This window comes from Python bivittatus, unplaced genomic scaffold (genome assembly GCF_059951505.1).
Source record: "Python bivittatus isolate LINGU-HERP-01145 unplaced genomic scaffold, Pbiv_v1 ctg000340_np1212, whole genome shotgun sequence".
NCBI classification, from domain to species: Eukaryota; Metazoa; Chordata; class Lepidosauria; order Squamata; family Pythonidae; genus Python; species Python bivittatus.
Window position 1 is genome coordinate 21,869,539 of NW_028277056.1, and position 16,025 is coordinate 21,885,563.

The window sequence follows — 16,025 nt, forward strand, 5'->3', positions numbered from 1 at the left end:
AAGGAAATCAACACTTTTCCTGAGGACTAATACTGGCCAAAGAATCAGACTCTATTTTCTCTACAGTTAATAAAACAAGCCATTTTCTGCCATGAGAGAGGACTAGTTCAGTCAGTTTGCCAGCATCTGATTTCACTACCATCAGCTCTAGGTGCTCAAACAGAGCTCTTGCTGGTTGCGATCTCAGAACTGAATTATTAGGGAGAAAAGGAAAAATGAAGTCAAACTATACCAAGTAAAATCTACTACTCCACTGAATCTAAACCCCAATGGCTGTGCAGAAGCCAAGGGCATGCTGGGATGTCCTTTCATGACTAGCCTCAATGACCTACAGGAAGCTGCTTGCAACAACTTTACCATGGAAACCAGCTTGTGGAAGAAAAAGGGGAAAGGTTGGGGAAAACAGTGCTATATAGTTAACAGGGCTGTGCAGTGCTTTGGTTACAAAAGAAAAAAGCAGCTCTCTTTTCTTGGGCACAATCCTGGGAAAACACACTTTTAAGGAGTTGCTGGCTGGTGCTACATGTATACCCACGTGCCCTCGGAAGCCCCTTTCCCCCTCTGAATCTGTAATGCCATGGAACCCTATGTATTAGTGTAGGAGAGATTGCCCAAGTACTGGTCCACTACATGGTGTATCATCATATTTATTTCAGTCATTGACCAATAAAAATACATACAATAAAACAGACAACAATATTACCCCTTTCATCAGTAACTATTAGCAACCATTTGCGGGCGAAGCTTACACATTATATAGCAACATTTTGCAACTTTTAAAGAAATAAATTTATTTTGATTATTTAACAAATAATGCAAGTAAAAATTATCGGAATGCCCGGGGAGTTTAATTAAAAGAGGGGTAATCAGCTGAAAGCGAATGTCCCTATAATACTGACAATACAAGAGAACATGGACTGTGATTTCAATGGCACCCGTACCACAGGGGACTACATGGTGCTCATTCCTTCACACGTTTGCTAGTAAGCTTATGCTTAAATGGAATTTAAGGCATCAACACCCTTGATTTCTAGAAGGCTGGTCTTCCTTGATTTGACAACTCGCAGGGGTATTAAGGCAAGAAACCCCATCACTCCCAGCCACCATGGTCCAGCTTGGGAAGAGCAGAGTAGACAAAAGAGTGACTCCCCACCCACAGGAGTTTACCTGGATAATATGAGCAGCCAGTTCAGGTGTGCCATGCTTCAGGTCATGCCCATTGATAGCCAGCACCTTGTCGTTGCTACAGAGTCGGCCATCCTGAGCAGCCAACCCCCCTTCCAGAAGGTCAAGAATAAATACCCCTGGCTCATCTGTTCTGCGCACCAGCTTAATTCCAAGCTGTTCATTGGAGTCTCGTTTGTGTAGGGTCAGATGGAAGCTATCCTCTCGCTGGAGAGGGCTATCACTGTGGTTGTGTGTTCGGCTTACAAATCGTCTCTCTCGGAGGACAGTGAGATGCAGCGAGGTACAGGGCTGGGAAAGGATGGCCCTGGCGTGGTTGTGAGACACGTTACTGATGTCAAAATTATTCACCTGAAAGAAAAGAAGCAGAAAATGTAAGCTGGACCTGTGACAACTTGCCCCTGTTCAAGGTTCCAGACAGCCATGCCTCTTTCCAGGAGACTCCATTTATTTCCATACCGCTTTTTGGCACCAGTTTCCCATCTTCCCTGTCTGTTCCTGCAATAATCAGTCACCATGAACACATTTAGCCCTAGGATTTTGCATTTCTGGAAGTTTTCCCACTATCTTTTCTGCATAAAATATGCTGTTCTGGGTGTATAAGGGTAAGCATTCAGAGAATGAGTGAGCTATTAATATACAGGATTCACACTTTGTAAGACTGGAGCCAAATGTACTGAACATTTTTCACAAATATTTTTGGCAATTTCAAGAATAACCTTTAGGGAATTTTTCTTTTTGCACTTAGGTCCATCATTTGAAAACATCTACATATCTACCCATATTCGTCTGCTTTTGCCATCACTGATAGCCAGGCATGATGCTGATAGCCAGTGATATACTTTGTATAATGAATCGTTCCACCCCTATAAGCCTCCCCCTACCTGGTGCCTTCCAGAGGTATTGGACTACAATTCCCCAGTTACATCAGTTTGGGGGAGCATGGGCTACATGATGAGGAAGGAAGATAAAGAAGAACCCTGAAGGAAAAAGCCTGAAACAGCAGAAAGAAAAAGCTGTAGTATCACTTAATAGAATGAAAAAGACCAACCCAAGATCTAAACTGCTAAATGTGTTAACACCTTACGATTAGAATAATCACTGAGACTCAAACAATTGTTTCCTTTTTACATTCTGTGTGAAATAGCTGCGTGCCACATTCTTGAGTATTAGTAAAGGTGTAAAAAATATATTCTACTTCTTTCTCTTTTAATCTGTTTTTCTCTCTTTTAACCCACGATACACTTCAGTATTCCCGAGGCATGTTAATTAAACTTTGTGTCAGAGTTTCCCTTTCTCACTAACTATTTGTTTTCTTTTCCTGCCAGCAGAGAGCATATTCTCAGAGACCCCAAATTTGGGGGAAATTCTGCAAAATCCTTCTCAATTGCATATTAATGAACTTTTATTTAAATTTTAAGGGAATTGAAGCAACCCAGTTTACCAAGGCAAAATACTGTAATGATAGCTCTTTGATACTGATAATATGTACTAATAGAGAGAGAGGAAAATCAGGAGTCACAGTAAACATGGAAAGATGATCTATTCAGGAAGCCCAAGGGAGTCCACTGTTTCAGAAAGCAACTTTGGAATTCTTTCTTGTCTTATTTTGCCATTGTATCTCTTGTTACAACCCAGGATAAATGCCTAGGATATATACCTGAAACTGCATGATGCTTCCGTAGCACCCCTAATCCCTTTACTAGCAGTTTAGACAACATTTACAAGCAGTTTAGACAACATTCCATGGACCTAACTAGGAAAACATAAACATCCTATCATTCACCTCTCAAGCTGTCAATTCTAGTATTTGAACCACATCCTTAAAAGGACTGCTGCCTTTGAACAAGTCACTTGAAACCTTCACCAGGCATAAGAATATAAGAAAGGTCCTGCTGGATCAGGCTTTAATCCTATCTAAACAAGCATTTTGTGTCGTGCAATGGCCAGCTGGATCTGTTTGGGAAGCTCACAAGCCTGGACTGGAGGGTGATGCCCCTTTTCACTGCTGCTTTCCAACAACCAGTATTTAGGGTGTGCAGTCTACAGTTCAGCAGCCACTGACTGCCTTGTCTTTCATGAACCTGTCCAGACTCCTTTTAAAAAACTCTGAGGACCACCCACTAAATTAAGGCCAGGCAAGGGGACAAGAGAAACAGTAGAGATGCATCCAGCTCTGACACAACATCTTCGTTCAGTTTGGTGAGAAAAAATGTTCTGTGACATTCAGGATGACAATCTCTGTGGCCTTCTTTTCAGCCTGCAAAATTGCCTCTGCCTCACTGTGCTCAAACTAAGTTCTCTGGGGAAGGAAAAGGAAGGAAACAGTACAGAAAGAAATTTGTGGAGGGAGGCAAGACTGGGCTTGAACTGATCCTTCCAATGGATTATGAATCTGAGCAACTGATACTTGTAAGCTTCCGTAATTGATTTCCTAAGACTCCAATAAGACTTTTCATCCTCAACGGCCCTTCTTCTGCAGATACAATGCAAGACCCAATTCTAATTTGAGAAGTTACGAACACTCACAAAAGCAGATCAAAACATTCTCAGATCTTAGTTTCAACCTAATCTCTTAGCATTTTTATGAAAAGGAAGACATGAAAAATGGTTTGTAACTGGGGGTCGGAGGTACAGAGCTCTAGAAATCAACAACTATAATTCATGCTGCTCTACTAAAATGATGTTGCTATATTTTCCAATGTATTACACAGAGGGCTATAAGTAACAGAAGCATTTCATATCACTCACAAAAGAAGGAATGAACAATCATCCTGATTTCCCTCTTTTTAAAAAAGAACTATCCATCTATTAGAAACAGGGATATAAAAAACATGAAATCCTGTTAAATCAAGAGTATCACTACTGAGAAAGCTTTTTTTTTCCCACTTTGCCTGCATTATAGTATGTTCTGACCACAAACTGCTCTGCTAACTTTCATCCCACAGAATTCCAAAAATGTGCCAGGAAATAATTAATTTTTCTTGCTTACTCAACATCTAATATATAGCTGCACAATCTGGACGCACCAGAGTTAAGAAGAATATATAATCAGATACGTACTTGCAGTATTTGATCTCCAGCAAGGAGCCTTCCATCTCTGGCAATGATTCCATCACGATAAACCTCTTGAATAACAATGTTGATCAAAGGTGTTTCATTGCCACCTACTATGCTAATTCCCAATTCAATATAAGGATTGGACCGATGAATTTCAATGGTGGTGATCTCACCTTCTGGTAAACTTGATGGCTGATGTGTTGCTGCCCAATTGGGAAAGAAGACAATATGTACAGATAAATACATTTTTAAATGCAACAACTTGCTAGACTAGAATAAAATAAAATGACATTGGAAATTACCTGAAATAATAAAATAATAAAGGAATAATAAAGGAATAATAATAATATAAAAAATGAAATAATAAAATAAAATGAAATGATCAAGTAAATTAAAATCAAGCCTGCATGACTTTTTGACCAAACTCAAATTGATAGTAGGTGGCTATTGTGGTGATGGCTAAAATGTGGCTTCTAACAGGGCTGCTAAGGCCCAAAACAGACCTGCAAGAGCTACATGGTGGTCATAGGTGGTGCAGTAATGAACCTAGGATTATCAGATTGCCATATGGCAGCTTGTGCTGGAGACCATGAGTCTCCAGTTTGGGATAACCATGATCGAGTTTTAGAAAATTGCTTCACAAAAAGATGTATGTGAAAGGCAAATGAAAATTCATCTTCTTATTTGGCTCTCAGACAAATTTAAAATGGAAATAGCTGTACACTTAAAGTGATACCATAGCTCAGTGTTTCTCAACCTTAGCAACTTTAAGATGAGTGGACTTCAACTCCCAGAATTCCCAGCTATGCTGGCTGGAGAATTTAAACACTTTAAACACTGCCATAGCTATTCATATGGATGTATAAACAACACAATAGATTAAAAATGATGTTGTACATGTATATCCTGTTACTCGTATAAATGCTTTTTGTTTTAGGAGATATAAGTATAAACACCAGCATAGGCATGGAGCTCTCCAGATCCTGATTCTGAGCAAGCTGTACCTCCTAATTTTTGCAGATCAGAAGTTAATGCTATGGCTGTTATCAAAGTCATTCTGTTGACTGTTAAAAAGAAAGCCACAGCTAAATAAGATTCCTTTAAAAAAAAAAAAAAAGCCCTGCTGGTTATTTTTAACACAAGTATTTATCTTGTGCAGCCCTAACTGCTTCCCAAGGTTTCTGAAAACGAATGAAATAAAGGTTTAAAGAATACTGTCGAAAAGCTGATTATTCGCTTACATGCCAGGATAAAATCTGATTTCGAGACTTCTTAAAGTTTAAGGTTTAATATATACTGATCAAACTGAATGCTAAAAGAAAAAACATACTGTCAGTTCCTGTGTTCTCCTCAAAGGCAGGGTTGTCAAGGCCAGACTCATCTGTCCATACTGAAACTGCAGCTGATATCATGTTCTGCTCCACTGATGCCATTCCAGTTCCAGCATGCTCTACTTCAGGTGACTGGGAGTCCGGATGATCTATCATAGCGTTCTCATTTTCACATTCAGTGTCTGCCTGCAATTTGATGTTTATTCTTCTCTCCAAAGCAGCCCTTCGATTGGAAGCCCCAGGACACCTAGAGAAGAAATGCTTCTATATCATCACAAAAACAGGGAACAGATGCTTGAACAAAATAACTATCTTTAGTTACCTAATGTAATATAAGCTTTCCCGTATGGTGCCACTTGATCATCACTGACTATTGACTATGCTGGGTGAATGATGGGAGCTACAATTAAAAAAAAAAAACCTGGAAATAATCTGGAAATCACTGGAATAGTTGTTGCTACAATCCTGATATTTTACAGAGAACTAGTCAATGCCGCAAATGTCCTTTGGATCAGATCTTCCTGATCTCTTCACATACCGCATTTTGTTCAGGCTTTGGAACTTCTGTGGAGTCTTTGGTGCGCTCTGGGCTTGGTTGTTTGCTTGCAGAGGTTGCATTACGCAACCAGGTAACATCATCAGTGTGTGTGAGTGTGGGGTTTGCTCCCTGTTTATATACAGTAGCTTGCCCTGCCAGTTTTGCTGGGTGTGTGGTTTTCTCCTTGGTAGTTCCTTGATTAGGGTATTGTTTTCTGCTTGATTGTTCTGCTTATCAACACATGGTCAGACTCAACCATAGTTTCAATTGGGCAACTGTGAGCATCCTAGACCAACCTAAATCCAAAAACTCTAGGGAATTCCTGGAAGCTTGGCATTCAAACAAATCAGCCATCAATAGACACATAGAAATAAACTATATTTACACGCTATTCAAAAGAAACAATAAAAAAGCTAAGAAGGAAACAAAAGGACCAGAACACATCCTCTCCAGCAGCCAACACCTTGATAAGTAGGGATTAACACCAGGCAAACAATCAAGCAGAAAACAATACAATTAATATTAATTAATTATATAATTATAATATATTAGCTATATAAATTTGATAAATAAATAAAATAAAATTATTCAATTTTCCCTGAACCTCCCAAACACCTGCCCTTTATATTACATTGCCTTCAATCATCCCTTGAGCCCCATGGGAATTTTTTAACAACCTACAAGGGGCTTGTAAAGCAGAGATCTCTCTTTTTGTGGGTACCCTAGTGTGCATAGCTTTGATACCACCACCTACTTGTTACTTTGCAATCGAGAGCATGATACCGTCACTGATTTTTACTCTAGAAAAATAAGATTTTTGACTACACAGGAAAGGAGAAAAGATCAAGGAAAGCTCTACTCACGTGAAGAAACGTTATTTATGTGCTCCATTGGTTGTTAAAAAAACGGGAGAGCAAATTCAAGTAATCTAGCTGTATTATTCTCCCTGTTACCCACATTTTCGGTGACTCTACATGAGAGAATCTTTTCTACTCATCAATTGTGTCTACATTTCAGACTGCCAGAAGGGACGGAAGAAAGGTTCTTTCTTATCACATGATTTTTCACCCAAACAGAATGCTTACATAGGGCTAGAAAGCAGTAAAATATCAACAGTCCCAGAGATAGTTTCTTCCTCCTTTCATTTTGCTTTATTAAGAAACACAAGGCTGATCTATGGCTATCCATTTATCACCCCCTTTAAATAACATCCAGAGAAGAGGCAGAATGGGAAGGAAACAAAATAAATGAAGGCAGGCAGGGGGTAAAAGAGTCACGAGGAGCAAGTAACAGGGAAGATATTTATAATAACAAAATTGATTAGGTCTATCACCTCACCATTTACCTGTTTTTCAGGTGTGCTTCCAAGTCACATCTCTGCATTACTTCTTCACATACTGAAGAAAAGGGACATAGCACCAAGAGCTTGTCAAGCAGTTTGTGTACAAGGATGCTAGATTTTTTGCACAATTTAAAATGGAGCCTTTTGCGGTCTAAGGGACAGAAATCCTTCTCTTGCAGAAAGTTTCGTAGGCACTTATAGCAGAACGTGTGACCACAAGGCGTGTCCAATGGCTGTAGCAAGGGTTGAAGGCAAATATGGCAAACCAAGTCATCGTCCACCTCATTCTGATAATTGTACAAGTGATTCTCTCTTGTCCAGTGCTGTTGGCCACATTCAAAGCAGAGCGGGTTCAAGTTCTGTTCCGCTGAGACCATCTCTTCATTTGAAGTACCCATTGTATGGTAAACTGGGTCAATTCTCTTATCAGTAGAGATCTTGCTCGTAAAGGTCCTTGCTGTTTAGTAAAGAATCATTACTCTGAAATATATACAAATATACAATTATTGATGCAAAAATGAGCTGCTATAACTAAGATGAGCAACAAAACTGAAACATAACACAAGAAGCAACTTCATACTTTTGGGTTGCATATATCATATGACTAAAAAATTGGCCATATGCAGAAAAAAAGGGGGGGGGATAGGAAGACGAGGCACACTGTTCTCCCTTTGAAGTTTGTGGCATTTAATTCTCTTGCTAACTGCTCATCTCCCATAGGTTCCTTCCTCAAAAGGGGCAGCCAAGATTTTTACCATATACACATGTGTATAAGTTGTAAGTCATAGTTCAGTCCCATGGCATCGAGCACCCTGAAACACTGATGGTCAACCATAAGTAGTAGGATATCCTGAGTAGTAATCCTGAGATTCTTGGGAAAATTAATTAGTTATCCAGTATTGTGTTGTGCATTTTTCTGCTCCTTTTCTGAATCACTGTGTATGTATGGAATCCTTCCTGCCAAAGCTGTATATGGAAATAAATGCATAGCACTATCTGCTCTTTTCCCACAACCAAACATTTTCCAGGGCTACATACTTTCTATTACGGACTTTTTGACCGTAAGTGGAAAAACATGGGACAGCTGGAGCTCTTAGACTTAGTACAAAATAATTCATTTTTTTTAAAACAATGCTCCCATTGTTCAGTAATGTTGAAGTTATTAACCCCATTAATCAATCTTTCCCTTTGAAGCTGCAGGAAAATGACATATGTGTCTTCCCTTCCACTTTTAGGATTGTTGTGCAACTAAATAGGCTGCATATCAAAAGTTAGATGCGTACAAGAAAAATTTACATTGTCTGCTGATCTCAGTAGTGGAACATTAAAAGTCAGAAGGTGTTTGTACCTTTGTAAATGCCTCCTATGAAGACAAAGAATGTTCTTGCTGGATGAATTGTCCTGCACATGCTTTAATCTTTAACTGATATACAATAGGTTCTTTGATGGTTTTGAATTGTTTCTCCCAAATTACATAATCATGTTGCCAAAAAACCCAGAACGTATATTAGGCCCGTACCTTTATTAGACTGATTAACAGTTTACAGAATAGCATGCAAACTTTTGCTTTTCCAAGAACTCTTCATGAAAAAGGCACTGAAAAATCCAAGAAAAAGCTGCACTGCACTTCCCAAATTGTGCTTATTGTCACTTCTCATAGTCTTTTGATCCGGTTTTTGCATTCACTCTTTCCACCTTTCCCATTGTGTAGGGGAACAAAACCAGCATTCTTCCAGTTGTTGGACACAGATGTAATCTTAATACATACATTAAACAAGTTACACAATTACTCCATAAGTAACTACAACATTTCTCTACTTACATCCTCTATATCTGCAGCCTTACAATTTTCCAACAGTCTCACAACATTTACGGCTCCTTTTCATCAACTTTGCACACTAGTATTTACAGAATTCATTCCAATTTCACTCTTCAGCACATAACTACCATTTCCATACAAATCCCTAAAATACTCCTTCTAGCATTTCCTCGCTTTAGTTTCATTTAATTACATTTATTTTTAATTCCATTCAATCTGCTGGATGTTCTTGTCTTCTTGTTTAGTCTTATTTACTCAAAACAAGTTTATTTCCACCAAAATCATTCCATATTCTCTCTCCCTCTTTTTATTTTAACTGTCCTCTCTTTGATTACATTATATGCAGCTATTTTTTCTTTCTGTGCACATTTTACAATATATTACATCTTCATTATTGTTTAATTTGTATTCCACCACAATCCATTCAACTCTCAGTGATTTACATGATAGACCTTTTGCATCATTCTCTTATGTGCATTTTCTCATCCACAGCCTCCTTTATTTCTTCATTTGACCAGACAACTTTTTACACACTCTACCTATTTCGGTGGCACTTTGTAACATAATTATTTTTACTCTTTTCAAAGCAGCTTTCACATCCTCTTTATTAAATTCTAGTTTCCATTTATTACATTCACTTCCCATTCCATTTTGATACTTTTTCATACAGGACTCATATTTATTTATTTTTATTTATTTATTGTATTTATATAGCCTCCCATCTCACATAAAAGTGACTCTGGGCGGCTATATAAATCATTTCTCTTCTTGCAATCATTCTACTTCCAATTTAATTTCTTTCCTTTCTTCTTTACTTCCATGACTTTTCCTCAAGATACACTTTTGACATCACAAAGAAATTGTTCCAAATTCAGAATCTTTCACTACTTTTGTTTCCTTCATGAATGTTCTCAAACTTTCTTCATTAAACAAGCTAACCCACCATGCTTTTTTAACATTTATTCTCATTCTTTTGTTATGCATACATATGGTAGACTGATGCTTAAAAAGTGAATTTGAAACAAACAAACCATTCCCATTCTTTCTTGGGGCACTAAATGGCCCAACCACTTTTTCTGTATTTTGTCTCATTCACACCCATCTATTCATCTTGCCATAGAACAACTAAGAAAATGGGCATCCCAGACCCTTCCCTATAAATCTGTTCTAAATTTATTTACCTGCCTCTTATCCACCTGATGCACAAAAAACTAATACACTGAAAAACCTGTAGCCTAGTGAATAGCATAAGTAGTCCTCACCAGGTGCACTTAGGATGTTTCACTGCCTAGTTTCAGTTTTGGCAGGGTTTATTGTAAGCTTTTATTTCACCGTGGTACAAACAGTTGACACCCACCCATCTCCGAAGGCTTTCACAACTGAAATAAATGGAAGAGGAAATGGAGAAAGAAAATGGGAATGAACAGAGAAAGAGACAAATATGTAGGCTGCTTAAGCAATACCGAGAGGAGCAAAGTTTGAGACAGGAAGACTGGGAAATGTGGAAATAATTATGGATATGCTTTGAAGGAGAAGAGAAATATGGTGATGTTGTGCCCTCTCCAGGTTTTTTGGGCATTGGATTATCACCTTTCCCAAGCACATAATTGGTATTCATAGAATCACAGAGTTGGAAGCTGCCATTTAAGGTGGCCATCAAGCCTACCCTCCTGGACAATGTAGGAATCCGAATTAAAGTATCCCAGACATATGGCTGTTTATCCTCCAGTTAGAGCTTTTGAAACTTCCTCCTCCCACAAAAACATAAGTCTTACCCTCCACCTCCAATTATAATTGTGACAACTAGGATTTACCCACTGTGCTAAATTGTTATTAATATTTAACAATTGTTATTCATTATGAAAATATGGTGAGGATTTTGCTTATTTTCACTTTTAGATTATACCAGAGGTTAATTATCACTCTTCACAAAAAAGCTGTGTTTTGTAATGGAGCCTACAAATTGTGCAGTACTGGAATCAGTGTTTTTTATATATTCATAAATGACACAGAGTTAGGGATGGAGCAGTAAGGTGGCTACTGATGCATACTTAAAATAAACGGGATGGCAAAACTCTGTAAAAGAATTTCTCTAATTCAAGGAATGGGCATTACAAGAAAAAATGCATCTGAATGTTAAAAATGTGCATCACTTTACACAGAGTTAAAAAAAAAAAATCAAACCTAATTTCACATATATCCTGATGGGTCTTGGCTCAAAATGACTAAACAGAAAAGGGATCTTTGAACCAACTGAATCTGCCATGATTTGCTTGGATCATTTATATTTTCATAATAAGGGGCGGTAAATTAATTTTACAAGCTATCTACTCAACCAAGCTCTATTTGTATTGCCTTCAAGCAATATTACTATGAAATAAAGGGAGATGCTAAAAGGTTAGTGGGTTGAGAAGACAAACTCTGATTAAGGATAATAAGAGAGACCAATGATTGTAAAAAAAAAAAAAAAGCTGCATGATTAAGAGTACAAAGCTAATATCTGAATTAGTGTGCGTAGATCTAACAAATGCTATGCCCTTGATACACATCTTGTGTGTTGATCTGTTTGTACTTTTCTCTCTCATTCATCTTGAAGAGGAAACATGGTGGTTGGGAACGTTTTCCTACATGTCTCAATAGGATTGAAAAGACTCTCTAGGCATGAAAGCCAGTGTGCTCTATGGTGTTTATTAATCTCCTCTGTACCAACAGAACCAGGAATTGCCATTTCCTTTTCACCTAAGGCAGCTTGTCTAAATAGGAAATCATATTCACATTAAATACACCAAAATAGTTGCAGGAAGCTGAAGGAATGTGGCTAACTGAATGTTTCCACAACTGAGGTTATTTTGAGGATGTCTACAAACACCTGAACAATTGGTGGAAAAGACAAGGGTGTAAATGGTTTTTTTCCCCTTTTCAGTTATATTTTAACCTTGTGAATGGATTGTTTATTTCCTCTGCTGTGAATGCTCCTATTTAGCCTCTCATTATTATACTATGGGGAAAAATACAGACACTTCTGCTAGAGCAAAATCTATGTATCATTAAACAACATGCTGCAATTTTATTGCCTAAATACTATGCTTGTTTTAAAAGTCTGCATGCATGATATACTCAGAAAGAAAAAAAGACTAGAGTATCATCTGCACGTTGCTCTATCTTTGACAACTGAAAGCTACACCCCAAATTTCAAAGTGCAAAATCCAAAAGGTTTTAATGAAGTTCTTATCTGCCCATTAATACAAGACCTGTGGATTTAATCAATTTGCATAGAACAAACCACAAGAAGCCCTACTGAAAGTTACCTTACTGTGACTTCCAGCAGAAATAATCATCAGGTTTTGCCCAGAATACAAGGACTACTTCTGGAATAAATGGAATTGTCTCCTTCAGCACTCGTTGGGTGAAATTTGTGTGATCAGCTGTCTTCTCATGTCTAATTTGGGTCAACTTCATGAACAAGGTAACTAAGTAATCTTAAATGTTTAGTATTATAAATAAATAAATAAATAAATAAATGTGACAGATACATTGAGAGCTAGAGCTCTCCAGAGCAGAATTGCCATTTATGTTAAGAATCAACTGCCACCTAATACCAAGCCTGAGAAATGCAGAACAAGATGTCTGTTGGCTGTGGGAAAAGGGAGAAAAAGAAGTGCCAAACCGAATATTCAGTGGGTATAAGGGAACTAGAGAGTCAGTTTGGTGTTGTGGTTAAGGCACCAGGCTAGAAACTGGGAGACCAGGAGTTCTAGTCCCACCTTAGGCATGAAGCCAGCTGGGTGACCTTGGACTAGTCACTTCTCTCAGCCCTAGGAAGAAGGAACTGGGAAGCCACTTCTGAAAAATGCTGCCAAAAAAAAAAAAACTGCAGGGGGGTGTCACCAGGAGTCAAAAATGATTTGAAGGTGTAAGTTTACTTATAAGAGGGAACTGCACTCTCTTATCAACTGCTTAAGGTGGCTCCGTTCTAGTATGCTGTAACTATCACCGTGGCAACAACCATTCACAATCTCATCGTCTCAAGACTGGATTGCTGCAATGTGCTCTACATGGGGTTGCCTTTGAAGGCTACCTAGAAACAGTGGTCAGTGCATAATAGAGCAGTCTGCTGGCATAAGAGAGACGTTTCAGCAACATCTAAGTTGCAGATGCTGTACTGGCTGCCAATGTGAGAGATTGTGGGCAGGCTGGGAAAGGAGTAAAAGGGAGAGTAGACATGAACAATCAAGAGACAGAAGGCAAGTCCATCCACATAAATTACAACTCTGATGTGGTGCCAAGAGACCTGGGAAAAAGCATTTCAAATCATTCAAGGAGACTTACTGTAAATGAGTCTGAGAAATTTCTCTTGCTGTTTCCAAGTTTCTGTATTTATCCCCAAACTAGCATTAAATATGTCTTACCGAAGCTATTCTTGCTTTTTTTTATCTTGCCCAACTGCATGGGGCTTGACGACCAATTTGTGTCAGAGCACAATTCAAAGTGCGGGTTGATTCTTGGTTTAATATTGTGAACCGCCCAGAGTCAGGTACATAACATGACCATCACTCAATAAATCTATGGGACTGTCTTCTCCAAACAGAATCTGCCTGTCCTGTGCATGCAACCTCAGAGAGGATACTTTGGAACTTTCCATCCATCCACAGAAGGTTATGGAGATGGAGAACCAGAAACAGGACTTCATTGTGGTAGCCCCTCTTTGCCCCCTGAGTTTAGGATGGCTCTCATATTCCTTGCTTTGAGGAGGGCAGTGAAGATGGTTCTCTTTTTTTGCTATGTGTTCAGGTTCTGAAATGTTTTCACTGAGCTGCTGGTAAATGTAATTGAAGTTAATTTGGTTTTATTTTTAAATTTATTTATAAATTAAATAAACAATTAAATAAATAAATAAATAATAACCCCCAGTTTAATTTTTAATATACTTTTAACTGATTGGAGTTTGTTATTGTTTTAGGGGATAATATTATTTTTTTTACAATGAAAGCTGCCCAGAACCTTTAGATGGGGATGGGGTATAGTTTTTGTAAAAAAAAAAAAAAAATTGAGCAAAGGAATATTCTTATCTAGCTATCTTGTGTCAAATCTTCTGCTGAGTTTAAGCCAGGAAGCTTCAGAGCAAAAAAATAAACATAAAGGGAAAAAATGAATCTGGAATAGATCTTTTATGATTATAATAAGTAAGTAACAACATTTCAGACCACAAGTAAGACAAACCCAATCCTTACACACAGAAAGCTATTGAGATAGGCAGAGGAGGGGATTAAAAGGAATTTCAGCCATTCTTAGTTATGTGACATCAAACTTCCCATTTGAGTATACACAATGACCACATTACATTTGTCACTGCCAGGTTGTTAATGATGGTTGAAGAAATGTAAGCAATTGAAAACAAGCGTCAATAGAAAGAGGAAAAAGTGCAACTTTACAAGTGTAAACCATATAATTCACTTGGAAATAACCCCTTTGGAATGATAACTAAATAGCAGAGGTGATGTCCTTCTCTCCCTTTAAAATTATAGACCGCAATTGACTAGCCAGCTGCATAATCATTATTCTGCAGGTTGTTTTCCCCATAAGCCTGTTGTTCCCTTTTTCATGACGTACTCAGGATTCTGATTTTGCTCCTAGCGATAATTCGGCAGCGAAGAGACACATTATTATCTAGCTTTAGAAAGGAGGTTCTACATATTAAATCTTGTTCCTCTCCCCCTTTCTGAAAGGAACAGTATGATGAGCAACATGTTGTCCTCAAAGTGTATTGAGTACAAGAAAATATACATGAGTACAAGAAAAACACCATAGCACCAACAGCAGCAATACTTATAGAAATCTGGCAGAAACAGCAAAAAAGCGCCCTCTTAATATGGAAAATCTTCACCACATTTTATAAACCTAGATTCAGTTACCAAAAAGATCTTTCCCCTAGTCTCAGCCAGACACATCTCAGGAAACATTGGAAATACAAAGAGATCTCCATGAATGATCTCAGTAGATGGGCAAGTTAATTCCAGAGAAACTAGTCCTTCAAGTATCCTACTATTGAAATATTCAGGGCCATAACATCAATACTAGCACTTTAAATTGTACCTCAAAATAAATCTCCTTGCAGGAGATTTCTTGAATAGGCTAATGTCCAATCACCATATGCCTGTCTCACAGTACCTTGAGACTGGGTCTCCTTTGTAGCCATCCCAGTTTTTTGGGATATTACTTATAGAATTGAGGGATGTAGTCTTTTCAGTAGGATATACTTTAAAGCAGGATTTTAATTGCTGATTTTAATTGTTTTTAATGATTCTAATTTTAATCTTATGCTTTATTGTAAATTGCAAAAGACCTTGGTAGTAGAGGATTTAATAAGGTAAAAAACCAAACAAACAAAAAGGGAGACAAATTGTTCCATTTGTTCCTGTATGCAGCTCCTTAAGGAACAAACTTTTTATATTTCCTATTCATGTGGTTTTCTTGGTAAAAACAAGCAGTCAATAAATACACCGCAGACTAGCACTTGGTAGAGCAGCCATGAAGGCCTTAGAAAAGATATTCAAAGGCCACCATTGGTATATGACTCCAGAAAAATTATCTAGAATATATAGAGATACTTCAAATTTATGTTGGAAATGTGGAAAACATTAAGGGTCATTTTATCATGTTTGGTGGACTGGTAAACAACCCAGAAAAAATTGGGTTCAAATACATATAGTGATTCAAAGAATTTTAAAGATTAATAAATATTTGGTTGAA

General features: G+C 37.9%; 1 protein-coding gene across 1 annotated transcript in view; it reads right to left on the bottom strand.

Annotated features, from left to right (window-relative positions):
• The window catches only part of LNX2 (ligand of numb-protein X 2), a 77,562-nt gene that overhangs the window by 13,557 nt on the left and 47,980 nt on the right, over window positions 1-16,025 (bottom strand). Inside the window, exons 2-5 of the mRNA XM_007436281.4 lie at window positions 7,460-7,936; window positions 5,576-5,823; window positions 4,249-4,448; window positions 1,168-1,536 (exon numbers count right to left, since the gene is read on the bottom strand). Of these exons, the coding sequence (XP_007436343.1) occupies window positions 1,168-1,536; window positions 4,249-4,448; window positions 5,576-5,823; window positions 7,460-7,854 (1,212 nt within the window). The 5' untranslated portion in view covers window positions 7,855-7,936. The remainder of the gene's footprint in view (window positions 1-1,167; window positions 1,537-4,248; window positions 4,449-5,575; window positions 5,824-7,459; window positions 7,937-16,025) is intronic.